Source organism: Annulohypoxylon maeteangense (assembly GCF_022496945.1).
Source record: "Annulohypoxylon maeteangense strain CBS 123835 unplaced genomic scaffold GGS22scaffold_8, whole genome shotgun sequence".
NCBI lineage: Eukaryota > Fungi > Ascomycota > Sordariomycetes > Xylariales > Hypoxylaceae > Annulohypoxylon > Annulohypoxylon maeteangense.
The window spans coordinates 228876-251847 of NW_025953255.1; the positions used below are offsets into that span (position 1 = coordinate 228876).

The following is a 22972-nucleotide window of genomic DNA, read 5'->3' on the forward strand; positions in this document are numbered from 1 at the left end:
AATTTTCGATTTTTTTTAAATAAATATTTTATTTTAAAGTTTTTTTTATTTAAATGTTTATATAATATTTCGAAAAAAATATAACCGATTTATTTTATATGTTTTTTATTAATATTTTTTAAAGTTTTAATAAAATATAAATTTTAATTTTTTTTTATATTTATATTAATTAAATTTTTCGAAACGGAATTATATTAAAAAGTTTTCGATTAAGATAATTTTAAAATTAATTTATTTAATATATTTTAAATAATTTTATTAAATATTTTTATTAATTCGATATTTCGATATAAAATAAACGGAATATTTAAAATGTAAATTTTAACTTTTTTTAATTTTATGTGAAATTTATAAAATATAAATGTTACTTCAAAATTCGCGTAAATTATTAATAATATTATATCGATTTTATTTTTTTATTTTCGTATATATTTTAATATTATTCGTGTCGATATATTTTTAGTAAAAAATTTTTAACCGTATTTATTAAATATATTTATAATATAAAATATATAACGATTATTTTTATTTTTATAAAAAAATAATTTAATAAAATTTATTATAAAAATTTAAAATAATAAATATATAATAATAAGTAAATTTTTCGTTTTTAATTTTATTTAATTATATTTTATATATTTAATATAATTTAAAATATAATTAATCGTATTTTAATTTATAATAAATTAATATATTATTTAATTAAATTTTTTAAATATAATCGTTAATAAAAAATAACTTTTTTTATTATAAATAAGTTTTAAAATTAACGTAATTTTATTTTTTAATAAATATTTTTTTTAAATATTATTTCGATAATTTTTAAAGTTATTTTTTTTAATTTTAAAATTTTTATATCGATTCGTAAAAGTTTTTATTTTTAATTTTTTATAATTTTCGAAAATATTATTTAAAAAATTTTAAATATTTTTATATTATTTTATGTTTAAGTATTTTTTAATCGTAATATAAACGTAGTAATTTATAACGATATTATTTTTTATTAATAATTTTATTTTTAATTTAATTAAATTTTATTATATTTTATTTTTAATTTTATAATATTTCGATATTAATATATTTTTTAATAATTATATATATTTTTTATTTTTATTATTTAATTATTTTTATATTCGAGTTAAATATAAATATAAAAAAAAAATAAAAATATATTTTAATAATTTAATAAAAATAAGTTTATTAATTAAAATTAAACGTTTTTTAAGATTTAATAATTTTAATAAAATATTATATTTTTTCGTATTATTTTTTTATATTTAAGTATTATTTAAATATATATGTTTTATATTTAATTAATTATTATTACATTTTAAAAATTTAAAAATAATTTTCGAAAAAACATTTATAATTATATTTCGTTTTTTATTAATATAAATTATTCGCACGTTTAAAAATTTAAGTTTATTAATTTATTTAATATATATTTTTTTAATATTTAAAAACGTTAAGAAAAATATTAAAAGTTTATAATCGATAAAAATTATAAATAAAACTTATAAGCGGAAATATTTTTCGTATTATTAAGAAAATTCGATAATCGTATAAAATTTTTTTTTATACGTTTCGTAATTTTTTTAAATAAAAATAAATAAAAAATTATCGTAAAAAATTAATTTTTTAATATAATTTTATATTTAAAAAATATAATAATTTACGTTAAATTTTAAGGTATTTAAATATATATCCACGGGTTTATTAAAAATATACTTATATATATTAATTATTTACGTAATTTTTATTTTTAATATATTAAATGTTAATGTTTTTAATGTTTTTTATTTTTACGGAATATTTTTTTATAATTTTATTAAAAGTTTTAATATTTTAATATAATTTTTAATTTATTTACGTATAAGTTTTAAAACATTTAAAAATTATTTTATATTCGTTTAATTTTTTAAAATTAATTAAAATTTTAATTTATAAAATTTAAAAAGTTTAATAAAAATTCGTTTATAAATTTTATAAATTATATTTAAAATAAAAAGTTTTTTATAATTAATGAAAATTTTTTTAAATAATAATTTTAATTTTAATTATACGATTTTTAAAAGGAAATAATTTTTAATTTATTTAAGTTATTTTTTTATAATAATATAAATAACGAAAATATTATTAATATATTTAATAATTTTAATTAAATTTCCCGGAATTTTAAATATTATAAAAAAATATTTAAAATTAAATATAAAAATAAATTTTAAAATAATTTTTATTAATTTAATAAAAAAATAATTAAATAATTATATTTTTATAACATTTTTATTAGTTATAATTATAAAAATTTTAATATTTTAAAAATTAAAATATATCGATAATTTAAATAAATAATAATCGTTTAATATTTATATTTTAAATTAAATTTTATTATTAAATTAATTTTCGAATTAAATAAATATATGTGTAAATTTATAAGTAAAAGTAAATTCGTTTTAAGTAAATTTTTTTTTATATTATTATAATTAATAATTATTTTTAATTTTAATTAAAAATCGTATATTTTTATATTTTTATTTTTCGTTATTAATATAAATTATATCGTTTAATTCGATAAATTTCCATTAACGGACATGTTAAATTTAAACATTTTAATATTTAAATATTTTTAAATTAATTTCGTTAATTAATATTTTTTAAAAAATGTTTAATGTTTTTTTTTCGATTAATTTCATAGTTTTAATTCGGGTTTTAAACGGATTTTATATATATATAAATTTATTAAAATAAATATATCGGTTATATTTTAAGTATTATAATTTTTATAAATATATTAAACTTTTATATAATGTAATTTTAAATTTTTCGGTATAAAAAAATTAAACTTCGATTTTTTAATATTTTATTAATTTTTAATTTTTTTATTAAAAACTTTTTTATTAATAACGATTTTCTTTTAAATTATTTATTTTTATATTAAAAAAATAACGGTTTCGATTTTTAATTTTAAATTATTTTTATATAAGTGTAAATTTTTTTTTTTAACATAATAAATTATTTAAAATGATTTTTTTTTTCTAATATAAATAATAAATATAAATTTAATAATCGATATATAAATTTAAAATTAAGTTTAAATATAAATTAAAAAATATATATTTTAAATTATTTATAATTATGAAAAATAAAATAAAATTTCTTTTTTTTACGTAAAAATTTCGCACGGAAAATTAAATTTAAAAATAAAAAAATCTTTTTTTTTATAAATATAATATTATAAAAATTCCTGTTAATAATTAATTTAATGACTTAATTAAGTCGTAAAAAAAAATTTAATTTTTTAAATCGTTATTTTTATTTTTTTTTTATTTAAAAATTTATTATTATTTAAATTAATAACATTTAGTTTATTAATTTTCTTAAAATTTAAATTAAAAATTAATTTATAATAAATATATAATTTTAAAAATAATTTTTATATTATTACGGGTTATTTTTTTTTTATAAAATTTTTAATAATTAATATATTTTTATAAATATTAAAATTCGTTATAATATTTTATAACCACGATAAATTTAATAATAAAATTATATTATTTAATGTTTCGAAAAGTTATATAATCGTTTAAATAAATCGAAATATTTTTTTAATTATAATATTAAAAACCATGAATTTAAAAATAAAATTCGTTTTATTAAAAAAGTTTAAAAGTATAAAATTTTTTATATTAAATATAATTAAAAGTTTTTTTTTTAATTTAATTTTATTTATTAATACGAAGTTAATTATATTAATATTTAAGTTTTAATTAATTAAAATTAAACTTTTTTAAAATAAATAAATAATAATTTTTTCATTTACGAGAAATTTAATAATTAATATAATTTTATACGTTTTATTTATTTTAATAATAATAATTAAAAATTTTATAATAATACTTTTTATTTTAATATATTTTTTCGTAGTTTTTTAAATTTTATTTTTTATTCGTGTAAATAAATGTTTAAAGTTTTAATAAAAATTTAAATTTATTTATAAAAAATTTAATAATAAAATTTACACCGTATTTTTTTTAAAAAACTTTTTATAATTATATAATTTTTTTTTTTTACGAGTATAAATTTTAAATAATAATTTTAACGTAATAATGGTAAAATAAAGCTTTTTTACTTTTTTCGATTTAATAACGAATTTTTTTTTTTTTATAAACGATAATATAAAAATTAAAATATTTTTAACTTTTTTTTTTTTATTTATTTAAGTAACGATAATAAGTAAAAATTATAAAATTAAAATTTTAATTTATAGTTTTTTATTAAAATTTAACCCGTTTTTTAAAACTTTTCCTTAATATATAATAATAAAACGCGAACCGACATTTAATATTTTTTAAATATTATTTATATTTTTATTAAAATAATTTTTAAAAAATTATTCGTAATATAATTAAGTAAAGTAAGATTAAATTTTTTATAAAGTTAAATTTATTTCGAAACGTATATATCGAAATATAAAATTAATTATTTTTTAAAAATATAATTATTTTTATTAAATTAATTATTTTTTATTCGAAATATTATATTAAGTTTAAAAATAATTTTAATTATTATATTTAAAACACGTTTTTTTTCTTTTAGCGAATTTTTTAATATTATTTATTAATAAATATTTAAAAAACTTTCGAAATAATAAAGTAAATTTTTTAAATTTAAATTTATTTTTAAAATTATTCGTATATTAATTATTTCGAAATAATTATCCGTTATATTTTTTTAATTTACTTAATTTTATTATTAACCATAATATTTATATTTTTTAAGTTATTTTAAATATTTTTATAATTAATTTTAAAAATAATTTCGTTATTAAAAAAAATTAATAAATAATGTCGAAATATTTTAATAAATTTCTCGTATTTTTATAATAATAATAATATTTTTTAATATATATTTAATCGTTTTTTCGATAATTATATTTTTTTTTTAATAATTTTTATATAGTTTTTATTTATTTACATTTTTTTTTTTTCGTATAATTCGTTTTTTATTTTTTAAAATTTTTTAATTATTATAAATAATTTTAATATATTTTATTAACGAATTAATAAAACGAATATAATTAATAAAATTTTCTTATCGTAAATTATAATTTTTAAAATTATTAATAAATTAATTAATAATCGTTTTTAATAAAATTAATTTTATTTATAAAAAAGTTTTAATATTTTTATTAAATTTTTATAAACGATTTTTATTATTTATTTTTTTTAATATTTAAAATACACGTAAAAAATATTAACTTAAAAGTTCATTTTATTTTTATTTTATATAAATAAAGTTTTTAATTTTATTTAATTTAACATTAATAAATTTCGAAAAATATTTATTTTTTAACGTTTATTTTAATTTTTTTCGATTATTTTTTAATGTTATTTTACTTTTAATTTTTTTTATAATAAATTATAATTTTAAATTTAAATTAAAAAATATTACCGCTTTTTTTAAATATAATATATTAATAATAAAAATAATTTTAAAATAAAAAAAATTACTTTTTTTATACTTAATCGTATAAAATTATTAATATAAATATATTAATTATTTTTTTATAAATTTTATATTTTTAAAATAATTATAAAGTTATAAATTAAAAACTTTTTAAAATTTTATTTTAAAATAATAAATTTATATATTTATAAATAAATTTATTTCGAATAAAAATTAAGAATTTTTTTCGATTATAATATTTAAAAATATATTAAAAAATAAAAATAAAAATTCGTCGTATAATAATTAATAAGTTTTAAAAAAATTTTCTTTAAATAAAAAAAAATAAAAAATAAAATTAAATAAAAATATAATAAAAAATGTAAAAACTTATGTAAAATTTTTTACATTATTTTTAAAAATTTTTCGTATTAAATTTTTTAACTCGTTTATTTTTTAAAATATTATATAAAATTTTTAAAATAATAAAACTTAAAAAAAAAAATAATAATAATAAAATAAAATAAAATTTAATCGAAAAATAAACTCGATTTTTTTTTTAATTAATTAATTAAAAAATTAAACGAAATAAAGTTAATTTTTAAAAATATTATTAATAAAAATAAATAACGAAAACGCTTTTTTAAAATTATTAAAAAAATTACGAAAATAATTAAAAAAAAAATAATATTATATTATTAAAAAAAAAAAATGGTTTAAGAAAATAAAAATTTATAATATAAACATTAACTACGTATAAACCATTATTACATGTTATTCTTACCCTTATTCTTTCCATATATTTAATAAGGATACCTTTAAGAGGTAGCAGCACCCAGCTCCTTGTACCCGGAACAGTGATTCGTTGGTTGATCATACGAAATCAACGCCTAGACATGGTCTTTACATGTGACTAGACAGGGGCGTACGCACATCAATGACAATGACCCACCTCGCTTGGCCGTGAATGGTGATCGTTATTAGGACGACGAGAACTAGAGTTGAAACGATCTAAGTTGATAGGTGTGGAAGAGCAATGTTTTAGATTTCCAAGTCATGCTTATTAAGATTTGCATTTTGAGGCTCCTTACTATTGAAAAGTTGAAGACGTCCTGAGTTGAGACATCCAATGTCCGCATTCGTTTTGTTCTAATAGCTACTAAATAGGTACCTACCTATTGTTAGAAACTTGCACGGTACTAGGTACTTTTCAACGGGTCTGGTCCTATCATTGTTAGGTTGACCTCCCCGATATTTCGTTAGCAACAAGTACATCATTCGCCGGACATTCTCAAGTCCGCATAATTAAAGGCAGCAGTCATGTCCTAATATCGCAATTTCGAAAAAGTACCTACTATCTACCAACAATTTACTTAGGTATTTTTGAATAGGCAGACCCGACAGTTTGGGAACTGTAACCTTCCCAAACATGGTTGGTGGGGAGCGCGTATTAGCGCAATTGATTCCCTAGATGCTATAGGACGCAACCCGCCGACGGCGCTTACACATCACCCACAACCCTCACCCGAGCCTATCGAATACCCGCCTTAGAAAGCTTATTCGAAAGCTGAAAGTAATTACCGTGCCGTTCTATTGCAGCGTACAATATCATCTTGGTAGCAAGAGTAAAGGCGTCTCGTTATGCCCTATCTAGAAGGCCTTACAGAGTAGGATCTGTGACCATCTAACACGGTGGGGGGTGTTTGGAAGGCAGCTAAGCAAGTAATAATTGAAGCTATTCGCAACCTTGTCGGCCCGCCGACATTGTAAATAGCCTCATAAATCAATTAACGATTTAATTAGTTCAATCCAAGGTTCAGTTTAACAAAACTGCCAGAGCGTACTATAATTATAGAGAGTTTTAGTAATTAACGCGTTAATATATTTTAGCCCCTATAAATTATCCTAAAAATAACGCATCATATCGCCGAAATCCTTTATAAATATAGCGCGTTATAAAGCTTGATACGCTATAAGTTTAATATAAGTTTAATAAGGTCATTTCACAATTTCAATAAATATAAGTCTTCTTAATGCAGTTGATTGGATACTAAACGTATTGTAGAACGATCCATGAACTGGGGTTCAGTTTAGTGATACATACATACGCATTGCTGAACTTAGGGCCGTAAGTCAAAAAAAGATTATTGTCATAAACACCATCTTATAAATGGGAACCATCAGCCCCCGCTCCCGCGCTGATATTCACCGCGAGTTTTTCTCTTCTTGTGCGACTAGTGTTGATATGTACCTAGGTAATATCTTCTATTAGAAGTACTTTTCGACTAAGTTCGCGTACACTAGCTTGTTTAACCGCCGTTTAGATATGTGGTTTCGACTGCTTGCTATGCTCATTTGCGTGAGCTCAATTGTTGTTGGGCAGGATTTGCCCGGACCCGGCAAGCCAGCAAATGCTTACAGCAATGGGTCATTCACGGAACCGAACGGCGAGCTGTCGACGTACCTGTTCGGGTCATCAATGAATATCACTTGGGAAACTAAGTACGATACGGTGGATCTTTCGTTGATCATAGGTTGGGATTTCAGCAATCGGATACCCCTTGCACGTAAGTTAAACAATCCATCACTTTACTCTCGCAAATCCCGATCTCAGGATGCTGAACGGATACTCAAACAGTCAATATCGCCCAGACGTGGCATCTGTGGGATGTAGTTACGAGTTCACAAAACTCTTCTCAAATATACACATTTATAATAATTAACGCAACGGGTTCGGATTACGACAAGAGACACGGTGGTTTCTTGAGCGCCACCTTCTGGATCCAGTTAACTTATTCCGCATCAGCCTCTTCTACTACGTCTTCAGCTTCCGCTATAGTATTTTGTTCGTGAATATTCTTCAATTTTGCGTTGCGTTTTCTTACTAAGACATACTATAGCAGCATCAAGTCAACCAATGGAGAATGCGAGTGATGGCCAGTTAGCGGGATTAACCGAAGGAGCAAAAGTTGGCGTTGGTGTTGGAGTAGGGGTTGGCGGCATTGGACTCATCTCACTCGCGGCGGGTATGTTCCTCTACAGACGGTCGCGAGATCGCAAGACGCAAGCGACCGGTAATATAGAAACACTCCCCCAAGGAACAGGCCCCGGGTCGTTATATTTTAACAACAACTACAAGACACCAGTAGAGATGCAAGACACAGGGAGGATGGAAATCCAGGCGCGGTAATTTTCCCATATAAACGATACAACGTAGAGGTTTCGGGATGAAAGGAGTCGAGGTTTGAATGCGGGGTTTATTAATACCTATCGTTTGATTGAAATGTATATGGGTATGAATTGAGTTAATATTGTCCTTTTTTTTTAATTCTCCAGTTTCAAGTTATTCTGTATATCTACTCTAGGTACCTAAGGTATTGTTTAAATCTTATTTCTTGGAAGATTAGTGACCTCAATATACGAGTGGCATTTCAAGGAACTTCTGAATGCTAAGTAGGTAGATACTAGGTAGGTAGGTAGATAAGGCTCCGAGCAAGCAAAAAAAAAAAATCATCTCACACACCTTCCTTCACCTTCATTCTTGTCATAATTCAGCTCTGTTGTTTCATTGGTTCTATAGTAGGTACATGTTAGGTATTATTAAGTGAACATAATATTTACGAAATTGTTACCTGGATGATCAGCAATCTTTAACCAATCCTAACATAGAGATGTCGTTCTCAAAATCATAGCAATAACCTGCCATATTTAAGTTTAGTAGGAATACTCCCATATTGTCGTATTGAAGAATGGTAACTAGGTAAGATGCAGTCAGTAATCCTGCGCCACCTCCTATTATTTGGTTCCTACTTGTGCCAGTGGCTGAGAAGTTCAGTTGTGGCTGACGTTTAGTTTGCTGTTGCCCCTAACTATTCCTTATTTCACAAACATCTCAAATACACCCTTAATTCCGGCTGATCGTGATATATAAGAGGATATGAATGGTCTAGTCCATTTCTAGTGAGCACATACTAATCGAGGTTATGCTTGACGTTTTCTGTGTCCATAGACATGGGTACTGGGTAGGTAGTTAGACATCAACAGGGACAAATAAAGAGTCTGTGTACTGCTTGCTCTTTAATGTCATACCTACTCATATGCAGAGGAAACATTCCCATAATTCATGTAAGATATATGTACTACCTTCTCATTCGATAGTATTCATGGTAGCACATACACTTGAGGTCAGCATGCAAATTCATTGGTCGCGCACATTGGCATGATCTACTAACTCGTCAGTTCCTGACGTGGCAGTGTTGCCAAACTCTACTCCGGCTATTTAATCAAACTAAAGACCCAAACAGACACATCAATTAAGTTTTAGAAAGAGATTGTACAATCATAGGAAGGTGATGACAAATTGGTGACTCTGGTGTGTGCGTCCTACGAATCCAAGGTGAAACTGAATTTACCTACTCTTGTTCAGTCAAACTACTGAGCAATTCATCACACACATTATACTATGATCCTAGTCAAAGATACAGGTCCTAGAAGACTCGGGTTCAATTTCAATACCACTATTGAGGCGCAATGACTTGGAAACAATATATTTAACCTCTGAGCCATTTACTAAAACTCGTTTGACCAAAACAGTGGTACACACATACAAGCACTTCAATTTGTTCTTTTGGAAGAATATATATGTCTACATCGTATTTTAAAATTTGATTACATCGACGGAAGTTCTATTGCAATACTCGAGTTGATCATTGAGTAACATAGCCCTTCTAAGTTCACAATGTGTACAAAACACTACGATAAGCAAGTATGCCTCTGCGGCCGGGAGACGGGGGTTCTTATATACAAGTATACCGAGTGGTGTATGCATTCCAAAGTGATGAAGGTAGAGAGGGCTTGCGGCGTACCACATCATACCAAGGTCGACGGGATGAAGGTCAAAGAAAAAAGCTGCTTCTTCTGCATGCTCGCGGAAGTGGGCTCGACTAAAGAGACTCGAGGTTAGTCCTAAAGATGACATATATTTATCAAGACATCTGCTGACTGTTATAGACTTTTCAGGGAATGATGAGACAGAGGGTCTTACTTAGGGCGGTGGTGGAGGACTCAGGTCGATAAAATCACACCACTATTATATGGATGAATTACTATTATCGGATTTTTCCATTATGGGCTGATAGAGGGTCCGAAGGACCACCTTTTCTAAACAATATTACTTAGGTAGGTTATAATATAACGGCATGTTCATTACAACCGACTGCTTAGGTAGGTACGTACCTGTAGGTCAAGCCACCCAGGTTTTATGAATAAAAATGAATAGGATATCAAGTAAGGAATTAATTAGGTACCTAGGTACCTATAGGTGGGTACCTCTAGTAACTCGAGCTGATTTTCAAAAAGGTAAAAATAAGATCGGATGTCAGGCCAGACAAGCATTAACACTTCCATAACGTCGAGAAACCCCGAGATTACTAAGCGTCATTTGATTACTAATCACTTACGCCGTCCATCTTCAAAATCACCTTACCACAAGCTCAGAAAACATAGAATGGATTAAATCCCTAAAATCTCCCAAGGAATAGCTTCATGATATCCAGCCTCATTACCCAAACCCAAACCCCCAAAATCCCACCCACAATAACCCTAACCTTCTAATCCAACCCAGCTTACATAATAACACAGTAATCCAAGCCACCACCTCATCTTCACCTCCGCCTAAACCCAATCTCAAGCGCAAGCGGCTTCCTCAAGAACCCCTCACGGGTGCGCATCCCCTCCTGTCTGAGAAAAACCTCATATCGTCTCGCCCAAGTCGCCGCAATCATCTTCATCTCCATCTCCGCGACATTCCGCCCCACACACGCGCGCGGGCCCGTCGAAAACGGCAAGAACGCGTTTTTCTGCCGCGGGGTCGCGTTGTCCCATCGTTCGGGGCGGAAGTCGTCTGCGTCGGGACCCCAGATGGAGTGGGAGTGGTGGATGGAATATGTGGGGACGCTGAGCACGGTGCCGGGTGGGAAGAAGTGTCCGTGGATGCTGACGCCTTGGGAGTCTGCTGGGATTACGCGCGGGAGACCGATGCCGGAGGTGGAGTGGATGCGGAGGGTTTCGTTGATGACGTTTTGGAGGTACGGGAGGTTTTTGATGGCTTCGTAGTCGGGTACTTCGGTGTTGTTGTCCGGAACGGCTGCGTCGAGTTCGGCTTGGAGTTTCTGGAGGACGCCGGGGGTGCGGGTTGCGTAGTAGAGGAGCGCGCAGGAGGAGTTGGAGGTTGTGTCAGATCCGGCGATTAACTGTGTTAGTGCTTCGGCGGTGAGCTCCTCGAATCCTAATGGTTCGCCTTTTTCGTCTCGTCCTTCTTGGAGTAAGGCAAGGAGATCACGGCGGTTGATGTCTGGCGGGTTCTCGAGACGGTCTTTCACGCGAGCGATGGCGATACCGGCTAAGTTCTCCACGGCAGCAAGGCCCTTGCTGAAAAAGGGGTCGGGAAGCCATTTCGCGTAAGGTTTCAGTTGCGGGAGGCAGCCGAGGGTGGCAGATACTTCACCACGTCGGTTGAGGATATCAACGGCCGGAGCATAGATGGAGGGTTTGTCGACTGCCATGCGGACCTCAGCTATATCTGCGCCGGCCTTGAGCATGCCAAAGGGTGCACCGAAAGCCAAGTCCCCAATAGTATCGAACGCGACGTAGTTAAACCATTTTAGGCAATCGACATAAGCTGTCTTATTTGTGCCAGTGTCAACCAGTTCATCCCAACGGCCGACAAATGTCTTAAGGTTTTGAGTGATGTAAGGTTCAAATTGGACTATCGACTTTGGAGCGAAGGTACTAGCGACAAGCTTCCTCTTACGAGTATGCTCAGCACGGTCCCTAGTGTTGAACAGACCACGTCTAATCGACACGAAAGCATCATAAAACTCGGACTTGAGGAACCCGTTTCCATGTCCGTAGATGATTTGGATAGCATCGTCATCAGCGATACTGACATGGTTCGGTTGGATCCGCACCACAGGCCCGAGCTTCTTGTGGACATCGTCCACTACGAAGTGACGTTTCCCTCGCCTAGCAGTATAGAGTAGCCATAAGTTGGTAAATTGAGCAGGGAAGGGCGCTGGGATATCTCGGAGGTGGCTGTTCGTCACCAAATATGGATAAAGATAGTAGGCCACAAGAGCAATAGCTCCAACAACCAATGCCCAAGGCGATATAAGCAGGTCGAAGATTGCCATAATAGCCGAAGGCTGCCTGTAATAGATCAGTGGCTTCAGCAGGTAGTTTAGATCCCACGGATAAAAATAACGAAGTCAAAAATTTTCTTTAATTTCTCCGCTAAAGACACGTCCCTCCCTCCACACCGCCCGATGGAAGAAATGCCAGCGAGCCCTCTTAGTTATATATAATGGTTCATAGATACTAACCAAGACACAATTTTGGAGGTGAATGCGGAGAATTTGAGTTATCAATATTGATATGACAGGGTTCCCTCCAATTCGAATGCCGGTAGTGTCAATCGGGTTGTGTAAGTCAAAGTTTGAGGTTAGATGGATCCAGTTTCTTGCGCTAGTTGAGTTCATCTCTCTAGATGCAGATGGGGAAACCGGCTAGGCAGCTAGGTAGGAAGGAAGTATCTGCAAGATGACCAAAAACCACGTTGCGAACCCCTGGTGCTTTCCTTGCCGATACTTACTTTAATGCTAGCATCTGAATCCTGGGGAAAACGTGGGCCAGTGACGACAGCTGGAGAAGTTGCTTATTCATTTTGGTGGGTGAAGGAAGGAGGGGAGAGATGTATTGAGACACACACTTCCGAGTTTAAACATCTCCTCATTAAGGGATACGGTAGCTAATATCGGTATCTAGTAACGTTGACATACGTTAGGAGTGATGCACAAACCCCACGACAATGTGACGGTGTTTCGCATCACACGAGAAATAGACTACATCGCGCTGTTTGCTGTTGCCGTGGTCTCGTCCCGTGTCGGGGTTCGCCTTGGCGGGTGGTTACATAGATCTTCTTTATGGGGCTGTATTTGAAATAGGTAGTATTGTACTGGATAACAAGCTTGCTATATGAATTGGTATAATCCAGGGATACTAACATTGAAATTACGGTGTCCAGTTTAGGATCAAGGTGAGGTTGGGAAGTTGCAGTCACATCCAGCCGTAGCTGACTACCTCCTATCTAAATATGCATCCAACGAATCGAATGTACTAATGCAAACATGCAAGTAACCGGCAACGTCAAGCTGACATAAGTTTCTTCGCATTAGATAATAGTTACACAACATTTAAAATGTGTATTATACCACGGATCAATTAACAAATCGTCTAATACTGATTCCGAGACTAATGGTTGATGGAATTATCTTTCCCGACCCGAACCTTGGCTATCGTGGGCGATCCCGGGCCTCGGCTACCGTTATTGGAGAAGTCGGGAATGCTATGCTCGCACGACAGGGGGACTGGGAATAGGTACAATTCGTACGTGGAACTAAATGCTTGGTAGGTACGATAAGATTAGACGTATACGTGCAACACCGAAACCGTAGCTAAAATCACATGACAGAAGACAATTGCGAATATTCGAGTTAGACTATTTTGGTATTTTTGGTTACTCGACACTATCCAGTAACAGAACTATGCCTGGCGAATGCTCCCACTACCCCGCTACTCCGATAAGTACCCAGGTAATTGCTTATAGCTTTCCGGCCGTGCGGAAATCTTCGAAAGCCTCGATAACACGGGCCTTCATGGTCTTCTCGCCTTCTCGTACCCACACACGGGGGTCGTACTTCTTCTTGTTCGGCTTGTGGGGGCCTTCGGGGTTACCGACTTGAGTCTTCAAGTACTCGATGTTCTTCACAATGAAGTCACGGTGACCGGTTAGGTAAGCCCACTGGAGATCTGTGTCGAGGTTGACCTTGACGACACCGTGAGCGATGGCCTCGAGGAATTCGTTCTTGCTGGAGCCAGAGCCGCCGTGGAAGACGAAGAAGACGGGCTTGGCTTGGCCGTCGTTCAGCTTCTTGGCAACGTGGGCCTGGTGCTTGCCGAGCAGCTCGGGGTGAAGCTTGACATTTCCAGGCTGGTAGACACCGTGGACGTTTCCGAAACCAGCGGCGATGCTGAAGAGGCTGGAGATAGGGCTGAGGGCCTCGTAGATGGCAAGGATATCCTCGGGTTGTGTGTATAGGGAGTTGTTGTCAACGTCCTCGTTGTTGACACCGTCTTCTTCACCACCTGTTAGACCAACTTCCATTTCTAACCACAGATTCAACGGCGCAGATCGCTTGAGGTATTTGGCTGTTGTCTCAATGTTGTACTTGAGGTCCTCCTCTGATAGATCGATCATGTGACTGCTGAAGAGGGGGGTGCCGTTCTCCTTGAAGAAGGCCTCGTCGGCATCGATCATGCCGTCTAACCACGGGAGCAGCTTCTTGGCGCAGTGGTCACTGTGTAGAATAACGGGGACGCCGTAGACAGGGGCAACTGAGCGGACGAAGTGTGCCGCGGCGATGGCACCGGCGACAGAGGCTTCTTGGTTGCCATTGGGAATGGACTTGCCCGCGAAGAAGGCAGCTCCTCCGTTGGAGACCTGGATAACAACGGGAGATCGAGACTCCTTGGCTGCTTCAAGGACAGCATTGACGGTGGAGGATGATGTCACGTTGACGGCGGGGAGAGCGAACTCGTTCTCTTTGGCATATTGAAATACCTAAGGAGAGAAGTAAATGTTAGCTTTCCCTATTTGAGGTCATGCATACCCAAAGAGGTATTGGTGGTAGCTAGCTTACCTTTTGAACATCCTGGCCGTAGATAACACCAGGCTTCAGGTTCAGCTTATCCATTAACCCCATTATGACTATAGTTATTCAGGACAATTGGCGAGATATAAGTGTATGAGGTTTACGTAGGGAATAGATGGTTCGATTGTTAGTGTGAGAAATAAGAATGATGGTTTAAATGTATCGCTTGTTTTAAAATTGGTGAGAAGTCTGAGGGAATTAAAACAGCAACGACGAAAAATTAGTTGAAAGAAGGAAAGAAGGAGGGGGGCATGTTTTGGAGGGGTTACCCAGTTATGTTGGGTCAGATCAGATCCACGGTGACGCAGCAGCGCAGAACGGCCGAGAATTTATTATGGAGGCTTGCCTCAGGTGTGACCCGGATTATTTCGAGAAGTAAATTGTATCGTCTATAAACTCCCTAGTCGAAGCTTTTTTTGGGTCTCTTGACCTTTTGCCTTCTCACTAGTGGCCACTAAACCCAGGTACATCGATGTGCCGTCCCGGGTACTTTACGGCGCAATAGACCGGAAACTCGATTTCTAGAGCTCCCTGAGCAGCCCTGATATAATATCAAGGTAAAATGCCGGCGATCTCGTAGGTTTACCCCTCCAAAACGTCAGTTTCCGTTCGGGATGTCAAGGTGGGGTAACCCGATTGCTTCCAGTTTTCGGAGGGCAATTGAACAGGAACTCATTATAAATTCGACCTATATCCAAGCAATCTAGCTGTGAAATGCACGAATGGAACACTCTATCTCGAAGCTGCATCATAATTCGAAAGCAATGTTGAAGTCAATTGCGGAGAATCTTTCATCATTCGATGCATATGTACCATGGGAGTCAATCGAGACTGCCCCGCCAGACCCTCCAAAACAACTAAAGTTATAAACTTTCAGGGATCCCCCCACTACTCCCACCCTACAAGGCCCCATCCAAGCTTCTTATCTTATCAATGGATTCCAAATTTAGCTGGCTCTACAGATCTGTCTCGAGTTTACGTCTTTACAGATTCAAAGTGCTGGCGAATCTCACTTTACATTTTTGTTGAAGCAGCTTCTCTCATTCTTACTGTGATTATACTATTCTGGATACGAGTTACGTTGTCAACGCTTTCAATCAAACCTCGCCTGGAGAACAGGGATTAAAGGTTGAGATTAAGCGTCATTATAGAAGTCGAGTAACTCCGAATCTATTCTTGGCTTGAGGCTTTTTCAAGCTGAATTTAGAGTTGACTGCCACGTGGGATCGATTTCCTAGGATGGTAGGTAGATGCCAGAATCGTCGGTAAGTCTGTTGAGGTATATTATAACTGAATCCAGGTAATTCACGCTTTCTTATAGGATCTCATAATTGGAAGCTTGAGAGATTATTCATTCTTAATGAGCCAAGCGCGCGTATAGCTTCATACGATTGATTACGTATCAAGAACAAGCCATTCGCCCCGATCTCTCGGTCAAATTTATTTTTTTCAACTAGGCAATATCCATTCGAATCCATATATTCTCTTGATAGTTCCAAGTCTGAACTATTACGCGATTCATAATTGGTCCGTTAACTAAGGCTAGATCTAGCGACTGGGGCATCTCTACTAAGAATTCCACACCGCTATTGGTTGCAGCGACAGAACCACGAATATAGCACAGTATTTGCGGTGATGCTAACATCCACCTACCATGGCTCATGGTAAGGCGCAGTGGCAGAGTGGTCTAATGCGTGTGACTAGAATATCTAGATTATCACATCCCTTCGGGGGCGTCTGTTCGAATCAGGCCTGCGTCGAATTTCATTTTTTATTCTTTTTGAATTTCAACTTGATTCTATATCGACTCCGATATCACAATTTTTTTAGTTACATTTTGTGTAGGGCTCGGGTGTGGATGTGGATCATATCCCACCTATCATCAGCGCTCTCATTCTTACTGGGTGGGGTTAACCTCAGTATGGACATAAGGAGACAATGACATGATAGTCCTATACGATATGTCACTTAAGTATGCGTCATACGATCTTCCATGCACTGAAGAGATTGATAGGCATGTTCTTGCGCATGTAGACTAGCCGTCGCAATAAGCCCGCTGTACGTAATCATCCTGAGGACTATTAAAGGCCATTTTTTATGCCGATTTTCCGTCAACCTTGAAGCTATCCTCTTGGTATTCATAATATTGGAGATGTAAGCTGACATATGTAGGTAGGTAGGAATACCTGCCGTACTTTCTCTTTTATACCCTGCCTACCAAGGATATAAGGCAACGGCAACCTTAAAGATACCGTTGTATGACATGAATCCCGGAAGTTTGTCCCTTAGCGCCGGCTCTTGCCGCCCGAATATACGGAACTGCGCCGGGCTCAATTGGCTGCTGATTTTCGTTTTCTGCGCAACATTGGATCTATAAAAGATCTGCCAGGTAAAATGTGCCTACTGCAGAGTACGTAATAGGTAGATCCCTCCAACTTCAGAATAGGAAGCTGGAATCTACTTAGCTTCTCGCCCCCTGGCTCCCCGGGTTCCAGGCGGTCAGCGCTAGAATTTAGCGCATGATTATTATGTGATAACATGATCAGTCTGTCAGTCAACCGTCGCCCTCGTTTTCAGCCGTTAATATTAGATATCCTTGGCACTGCCTGGAGATTGGGGGCCAAATTTGCTCAAGCATCTATCATATTTAACGGTCTTGCTTCTCACTCTGGTGAACAAGGATTTCTTCATTGACATTTCTCGTTGTTTTATGAAACCCTCAAAATGGTGAAATCACTGCGATCTGACTTCTCAATGGAGGAGATGTGGCAGGATGCTACGATCAGGTTTAACGAACGTACCGGGATCAATATCAACATAAAGCCCCCGAAGACGTTAAACGATTGTATTAAAGAATTAGAAGATACTTCAGTTCCCGTCGAATCTAGTGGGAAGATAAATAAGGAAAAAGTAGAGGAGTATGGACTCAACGTCCTCCGGTGCCTGAAGTTACTTGGTGGCGTAGCCGCACAAGGAGCCGAGATGGTCAGTTGTTCTGCTACCGACTTTCTGTAATGGAATGATGCTGATACTAGCCAAGTTCGCTTCTGCGCCATCTAGTCTGTGCTTCAATGCGTTGTTTTTTCTTCTGGATATTCCAGAGCAGTTGAAGAGCTTCCGCGAAGCAATTGACGGGCTCTTCGAAACCCTTGCACCTTCTCTCGGTGTCTTTAGGATATACGAGAGAATGGACCAATTCAACGAGATTGAGCCGGAGCTCAAACAGGCTATTCACCAGGTGATGATTTGCTTTGTTGACATTTGCGCCCTTTCTATCCAGCTCCGAGACTCGGGAAAGTGGCACAAGTTCAAGTCTAGAATGAAGTTCCTCATGATCCAGGATGATTCGGGTATTAAAGCCGAGATTGAAAAACTCGACAGGCTTACCAAATCTCATCATTCGATTCAGGCAACTCAAACTCTGAAGGTGGTACTAGATACCAAGACCGAACTCACAGAATACCTCGACAGGGAGTCGGAGAGAAGTCAGCAGATAGCGACCGATGTTTCGAGTCTCAAAGCATCCGATGACAAACGCAATTCTGAAGATACCAGGCGCAAATATGTTGCGAATATCAGGAAGAAACTGGGAATTGAAGAAGCACTCTTCAAATCTTTCAATGATATGTGCGACAAGCCAAGACGGGATTGTGTACCTAACACAGCACTATGGCTTGTGGAGCGTCCCGAATTTCAGCGGTGGGCCGAGAGAGACGAGAAGGAATCAGAGACATTGTTTGTCCTAACAGGAGCTCCCAACACAGGAAAAAGTGTTATGATATCCTCATTACTCCACCATCTCCGCTCCATATATGAGTCGTCCACTAGGTACGCACCGAGAACTCTAGTTTCTGCACACTTCTTCCCGAATACCACAGCCAAGGATGATCAGGACAAGAGACCTATTGCGACAGCCCTGAAATGCATCGCTATTCAGCTTGCGGAGCAGGACAGCGCGTACGCCAAGTCTCTTTCTCAAGCTTGTGATGGCAAGAGTGAGAACATGGCTTTCTTTAGAGATGCTAGCTGTAAAGAGCTTTGGGACTTCCTTCGCATTAGTGCGCCTAAGGGGAGCGCGACACATTATCTTGTCCTCGACGGACTTTGTGGTTTACCGGAGGAATCGTCAGAGAATAGAGAGCAGAAGGAACAATTGCTGAATATCATCCAAAACTCAGTGCAGCCATCATTTCGGGTGTTGTTGTCCGCGAGACAGGATATGCTACCGATCAATGATCGCCCCTCACAATTGAATATTAATATTGAGGAATATAACAAGCAGGATATCGAGAAATACATCGAACATTATCTTGGGAATAATGATATTCTCCAAGATGATGAAGATGAGCCGCTTAGAACAAAGGTTGTTCAAACTTTGGCTACGCAGGTGGGCGGCAACTTCAACAAAGCGAAGGCCGCGCTCGAAAATATCAGGGAGGTTATCGCCTCTGATGGATTGGAGACGGAAATTGACAGGGTATTAGAAGAGTCGAGTATGAACGAGAAGCAGATATCCAAGACAGTAATTAGTCAGTTAGAGGAGAGGCTGACCGGGGAAGAAATCGAGGAGCTCAACGAGCTTCTCATCTGGGTCATCTGTGGCAGAGTTTTCTTCAACATCGATGAACTCAACGCTGCTCTCATTCTTCGTTCTAAAAGAAGAGGGACTCTGCGACTGAAGAAGAAGTTGGAGGGCAAGTACTCCAACATCTTGAAGATCAGAAAAGACGGTAGGGTCAGCGTTACCGACGATATGGAAGAGACACTCACGAAAAGGAGGGAGAAGCCGAGAAGTACTGATGACAATCCAACATTTACCGCGACGATAACGGTCACTAAGGGTGACCTGAGGAGTGTCCAGTCGTTTTTGTGGAGTTTATCTCAGAAAGTTGACTCCTTGGCCCATGACACATTTGGATTCGAGAAGATCGCGGAACAGAAAGGTGTAAAGAACAATATACAACTAAACGAGGTGGATGCATGTCTGAGCCTACTCAGGCGAACTTTCAGTTTGCTTGCCAATGAGCCTAACAAGGAGTCGGGACTTCTGGGTGACTATCTTCTCAACTATCTACCGCAGCATCTCGAAGAACTCTGGGAAAAGTCAACTGGGTATGACGAGCTCACGCTACCCCAAAAACAAGAGATTGGCGAAGGTCTTTTCTCACTCTTCGTGAGTGGTGAAGCCATCGAAAGGCATTGGGCTAGCTGCCAATCACTAATTTTCTACAACACTCCCGGAGAAGTACAGATCTTTCGCAGATGGCTAGACGATGCGAATGTCACTAGTAGTTTAGGGCGTCTAGATCGAGAGTGGTTAAAGAAAGTTAAGGATAGTTCGAATCCGAATCAAGCCCTGCTCGAGAATATTATGCGAATGGTTGCCTGGCACTGGCTGTGTGACAGGGAGTGGGCTGCCGTGAGAGCATTCGCGTGGCTGAAGGGATTTCGAGATATGCCCACACAAGCGCTTCAGGAAGCAAACGATACGGACGATGGCGGGGTCATAAACCCGGTATCGACAACGGTTGAGGACGTTATAGAGTGGTGCAGAGGAGTTCACCCCATCACTACTGACGAAGAAAAGGCTCTTATGAATGAACGACTTGGAGAAACATACGCTGCCGAAGGTCAATATTCGAAAGCGATTGAGGCGTATAAAAATTCCATTGAATTGGCAAATACTGGCTGGCAGTGCCTTGCGGGATTGGCGAAGGCTCTTGCAGGAGATATGCAATATGGCAAGGCTTGTCAGGAGATGGAAAAGGCATTGGATATCCTGAATAGTGAAGAGGTTTCGAAGAAAGATGTTCTTCTCAGCGAGAATTACAGCTGTCTCGCCGGGTGGCAAGTCGAGCTTGAGCAACCCAAGCGTGCGATCGAATACGCGAAACGGGCTATCGACCTAAACCCAGACGAACACAGACATCAGTTTGAGCTTCTGAAAATCTATCTCGATAATGATTTTGCTAATGATGCAGTTAATCTCATCAGCGAATTCGTCAAGGCCGAAACCCCTAAAAACGAAGTCAGCTTGTTCGGACAGGTCATAAACGACATGATATACGGCGGAAGGCTTGATTCCATGTTCGCCAAGTGTTTTAACGCATTTGGCGGAAATGCCGAGATCTTTGCTGTTGTGCTGCAACAAATGGATCTTGTAATTGAGCAGTCAAGAACAGACGATCATATTCATAAAACGGCCGTGCTGCTTCTCTATAAAGGTATCGCGATCTATTGCTATGGTCCAGATGAGCCCACGCGCGTCCAAAAGGCCTTGTCGTGCTGGGATCAATGCATTGGACTTGGGAAATATTCCGGGGTCCCTGGTCAGTTAGGTGCCATGAGTTGGATGTGCGTTTATTACTTCGACCAGATTAACGAATTGCTGAAATCAGAGTCACCTGGTTCCGATATCTTTGTTGAAAAGATGAGTGACCTGGCTAGTCAGACGCCTGCCTTAGCCAACATTGATGCGAAGACATATTTGGCAAGTTATTACGCCAGGGTTGCCAAGGATGTACCGAGGGCGCGGGAAGTCCTACAGGCACATATCGACTCAGCTTTCGACGTACTCTCTGATGACGTCGAAGACAACGATAGCGACGGTTACTATGCCTTAGCAGAGGTTCTCTTGTACTGTGGCGACGAAATAAACTCACTCTCTGCGTTTTTTCTCCCACTGCCACCGTCACCCACTAAGGATGCATTATCCTGGATTCTTGAATCAGAATCAGAACTAAAGCAACTCATTGGTAATGAACTAATTGCTGCCGTTGAGAAGAATTGCCCCACGGCTTCTGTTGATGATCAGTTGGAATTCTCAATTAAACGCCTACAGGAAATTATTGGCACGACAGATAACGATGAAGCCAGAAGTCCTCGCGAAACACCCGCCCCAGGGGATAATACAAACTCCAGTAAGGAACCTGTGGACACCAATGGCAATGTCGATAGTGTGCCAAGTATAGACAATAACGTCATCGATGCAACGCAGGTCCTCATAGCCGAGGACAAATTCAAGGAAGTGGAAAAGAAGGCAGCCTACGAAGAGGTCCTAGCAAGGCTCAACAAATGGTCTTATGCACGAGAAAACGGGGCGAGACGCTGGTGTGATGTCTGCAGTACCATGTGGGATATTGACAATGGAATGAACCATTGCAAGTATTGTTGGAATATAGACTTTTGCGATGGATGTCTGGATAAGTTGAAGGCCGGCACGCTCAAGATGACTTCTTTCGAAACCCGGTGTAATAAGAACCATGATTGGTTACGACTCCCCAAGTGGGATAAAGAGACTTATCTTCGCGGTCTTGGGAAGGCTGTGTACGTAGGAGAGCACGTTGATAGCCAGGGGGCGCATATAGAGGGGAGAGAAATACTTGCGTCTGAATGGCTCGATGGATTGAAGAAGGAATGGTGTGTAAAGGAGAAGGCCGAACAAGCTATTGGCGGGACTGAGGAAGTAGGTGGCGTGGATTGATAAGGATGTAGTGATGGAATAGGTACTCAAGGGTTGAACAGCAATCAATAGTCTCAATTGTGCATAGAAGTGCCATGGATGCTTCGCCATTACATAAAGCCGAGGTAGACAGAACATCGTAGCTTACGAGATATAATGTTCAGTTTTACTCCGCCTAATCCTTTCTGTGGATCTCGGCGCCGGCCCCACTCCGACGGTGTCCTCGGCGCCCGTCAACCTGTCCTACGAAAGATAGAGAATTGCTCATTATAACATGGAATAGCTTACTATAAGATGG

General features: G+C 35.5%; 4 protein-coding genes and 1 non-coding gene across 5 annotated transcripts; 3 read left to right on the forward strand and 2 right to left on the reverse strand.

Moving 5' to 3' along the window:
* Nucleotides 1-7771: 7771 nt before the first annotated feature.
* On the forward strand, nucleotides 7772-8635 carry GGS22DRAFT_188296 (uncharacterized protein; the record flags this gene model as incomplete). The annotated part of the gene is made up of 3 exons (XM_047964714.1): nucleotides 7772-8012; nucleotides 8084-8290; nucleotides 8346-8635. The coding sequence occupies 3 exons, from the start codon at nucleotides 7772-7774 to the stop codon at nucleotides 8633-8635; spliced, it is 738 nt and encodes a 245-aa protein (XP_047818851.1).
* Nucleotides 8636-10979: 2344 nt separating this feature from the next.
* GGS22DRAFT_137369 (cytochrome P450) lies at nucleotides 10980-12952 on the reverse strand. The gene is made up of 2 exons (XM_047958625.1): nucleotides 12825-12952; nucleotides 10980-12651 (listed from the first exon to the last, which is right to left on the reverse strand). The coding sequence occupies exon 2, from the start codon at nucleotides 12633-12635 to the stop codon at nucleotides 11109-11111; it is 1527 nt and encodes a 508-aa protein (XP_047818852.1). The 5' UTR covers nucleotides 12636-12651; nucleotides 12825-12952; the 3' UTR covers nucleotides 10980-11108.
* A 716-nt stretch (nucleotides 12953-13668) lies between these two features.
* Nucleotides 13669-15927, reverse strand: GGS22DRAFT_137378 (uncharacterized protein). The gene is made up of 2 exons (XM_047958626.1): nucleotides 15201-15927; nucleotides 13669-15121 (listed from the first exon to the last, which is right to left on the reverse strand). Exons 1-2 carry the CDS (start codon nucleotides 15261-15263, stop codon nucleotides 14102-14104), a joined length of 1083 nt encoding a protein of 360 aa, XP_047818853.1. The 5' UTR covers nucleotides 15264-15927; the 3' UTR covers nucleotides 13669-14101.
* Nucleotides 15928-16880: 953 nt separating this feature from the next.
* On the forward strand, nucleotides 16881-16972 carry GGS22DRAFT_t64. The gene has a single exon. It is a non-coding gene; the product is annotated as a tRNA-Ser (tRNA).
* Nucleotides 16973-17920: 948 nt separating this feature from the next.
* On the forward strand, nucleotides 17921-22960 carry GGS22DRAFT_162512 (uncharacterized protein). The gene is made up of 2 exons (XM_047961230.1): nucleotides 17921-18197; nucleotides 18253-22960. The coding sequence occupies exons 1-2, from the start codon at nucleotides 17937-17939 to the stop codon at nucleotides 22693-22695; spliced, it is 4704 nt and encodes a 1567-aa protein (XP_047818854.1). The 5' UTR covers nucleotides 17921-17936; the 3' UTR covers nucleotides 22696-22960.
* The last annotated feature ends 12 nt before the right edge of the window (nucleotides 22961-22972 follow it).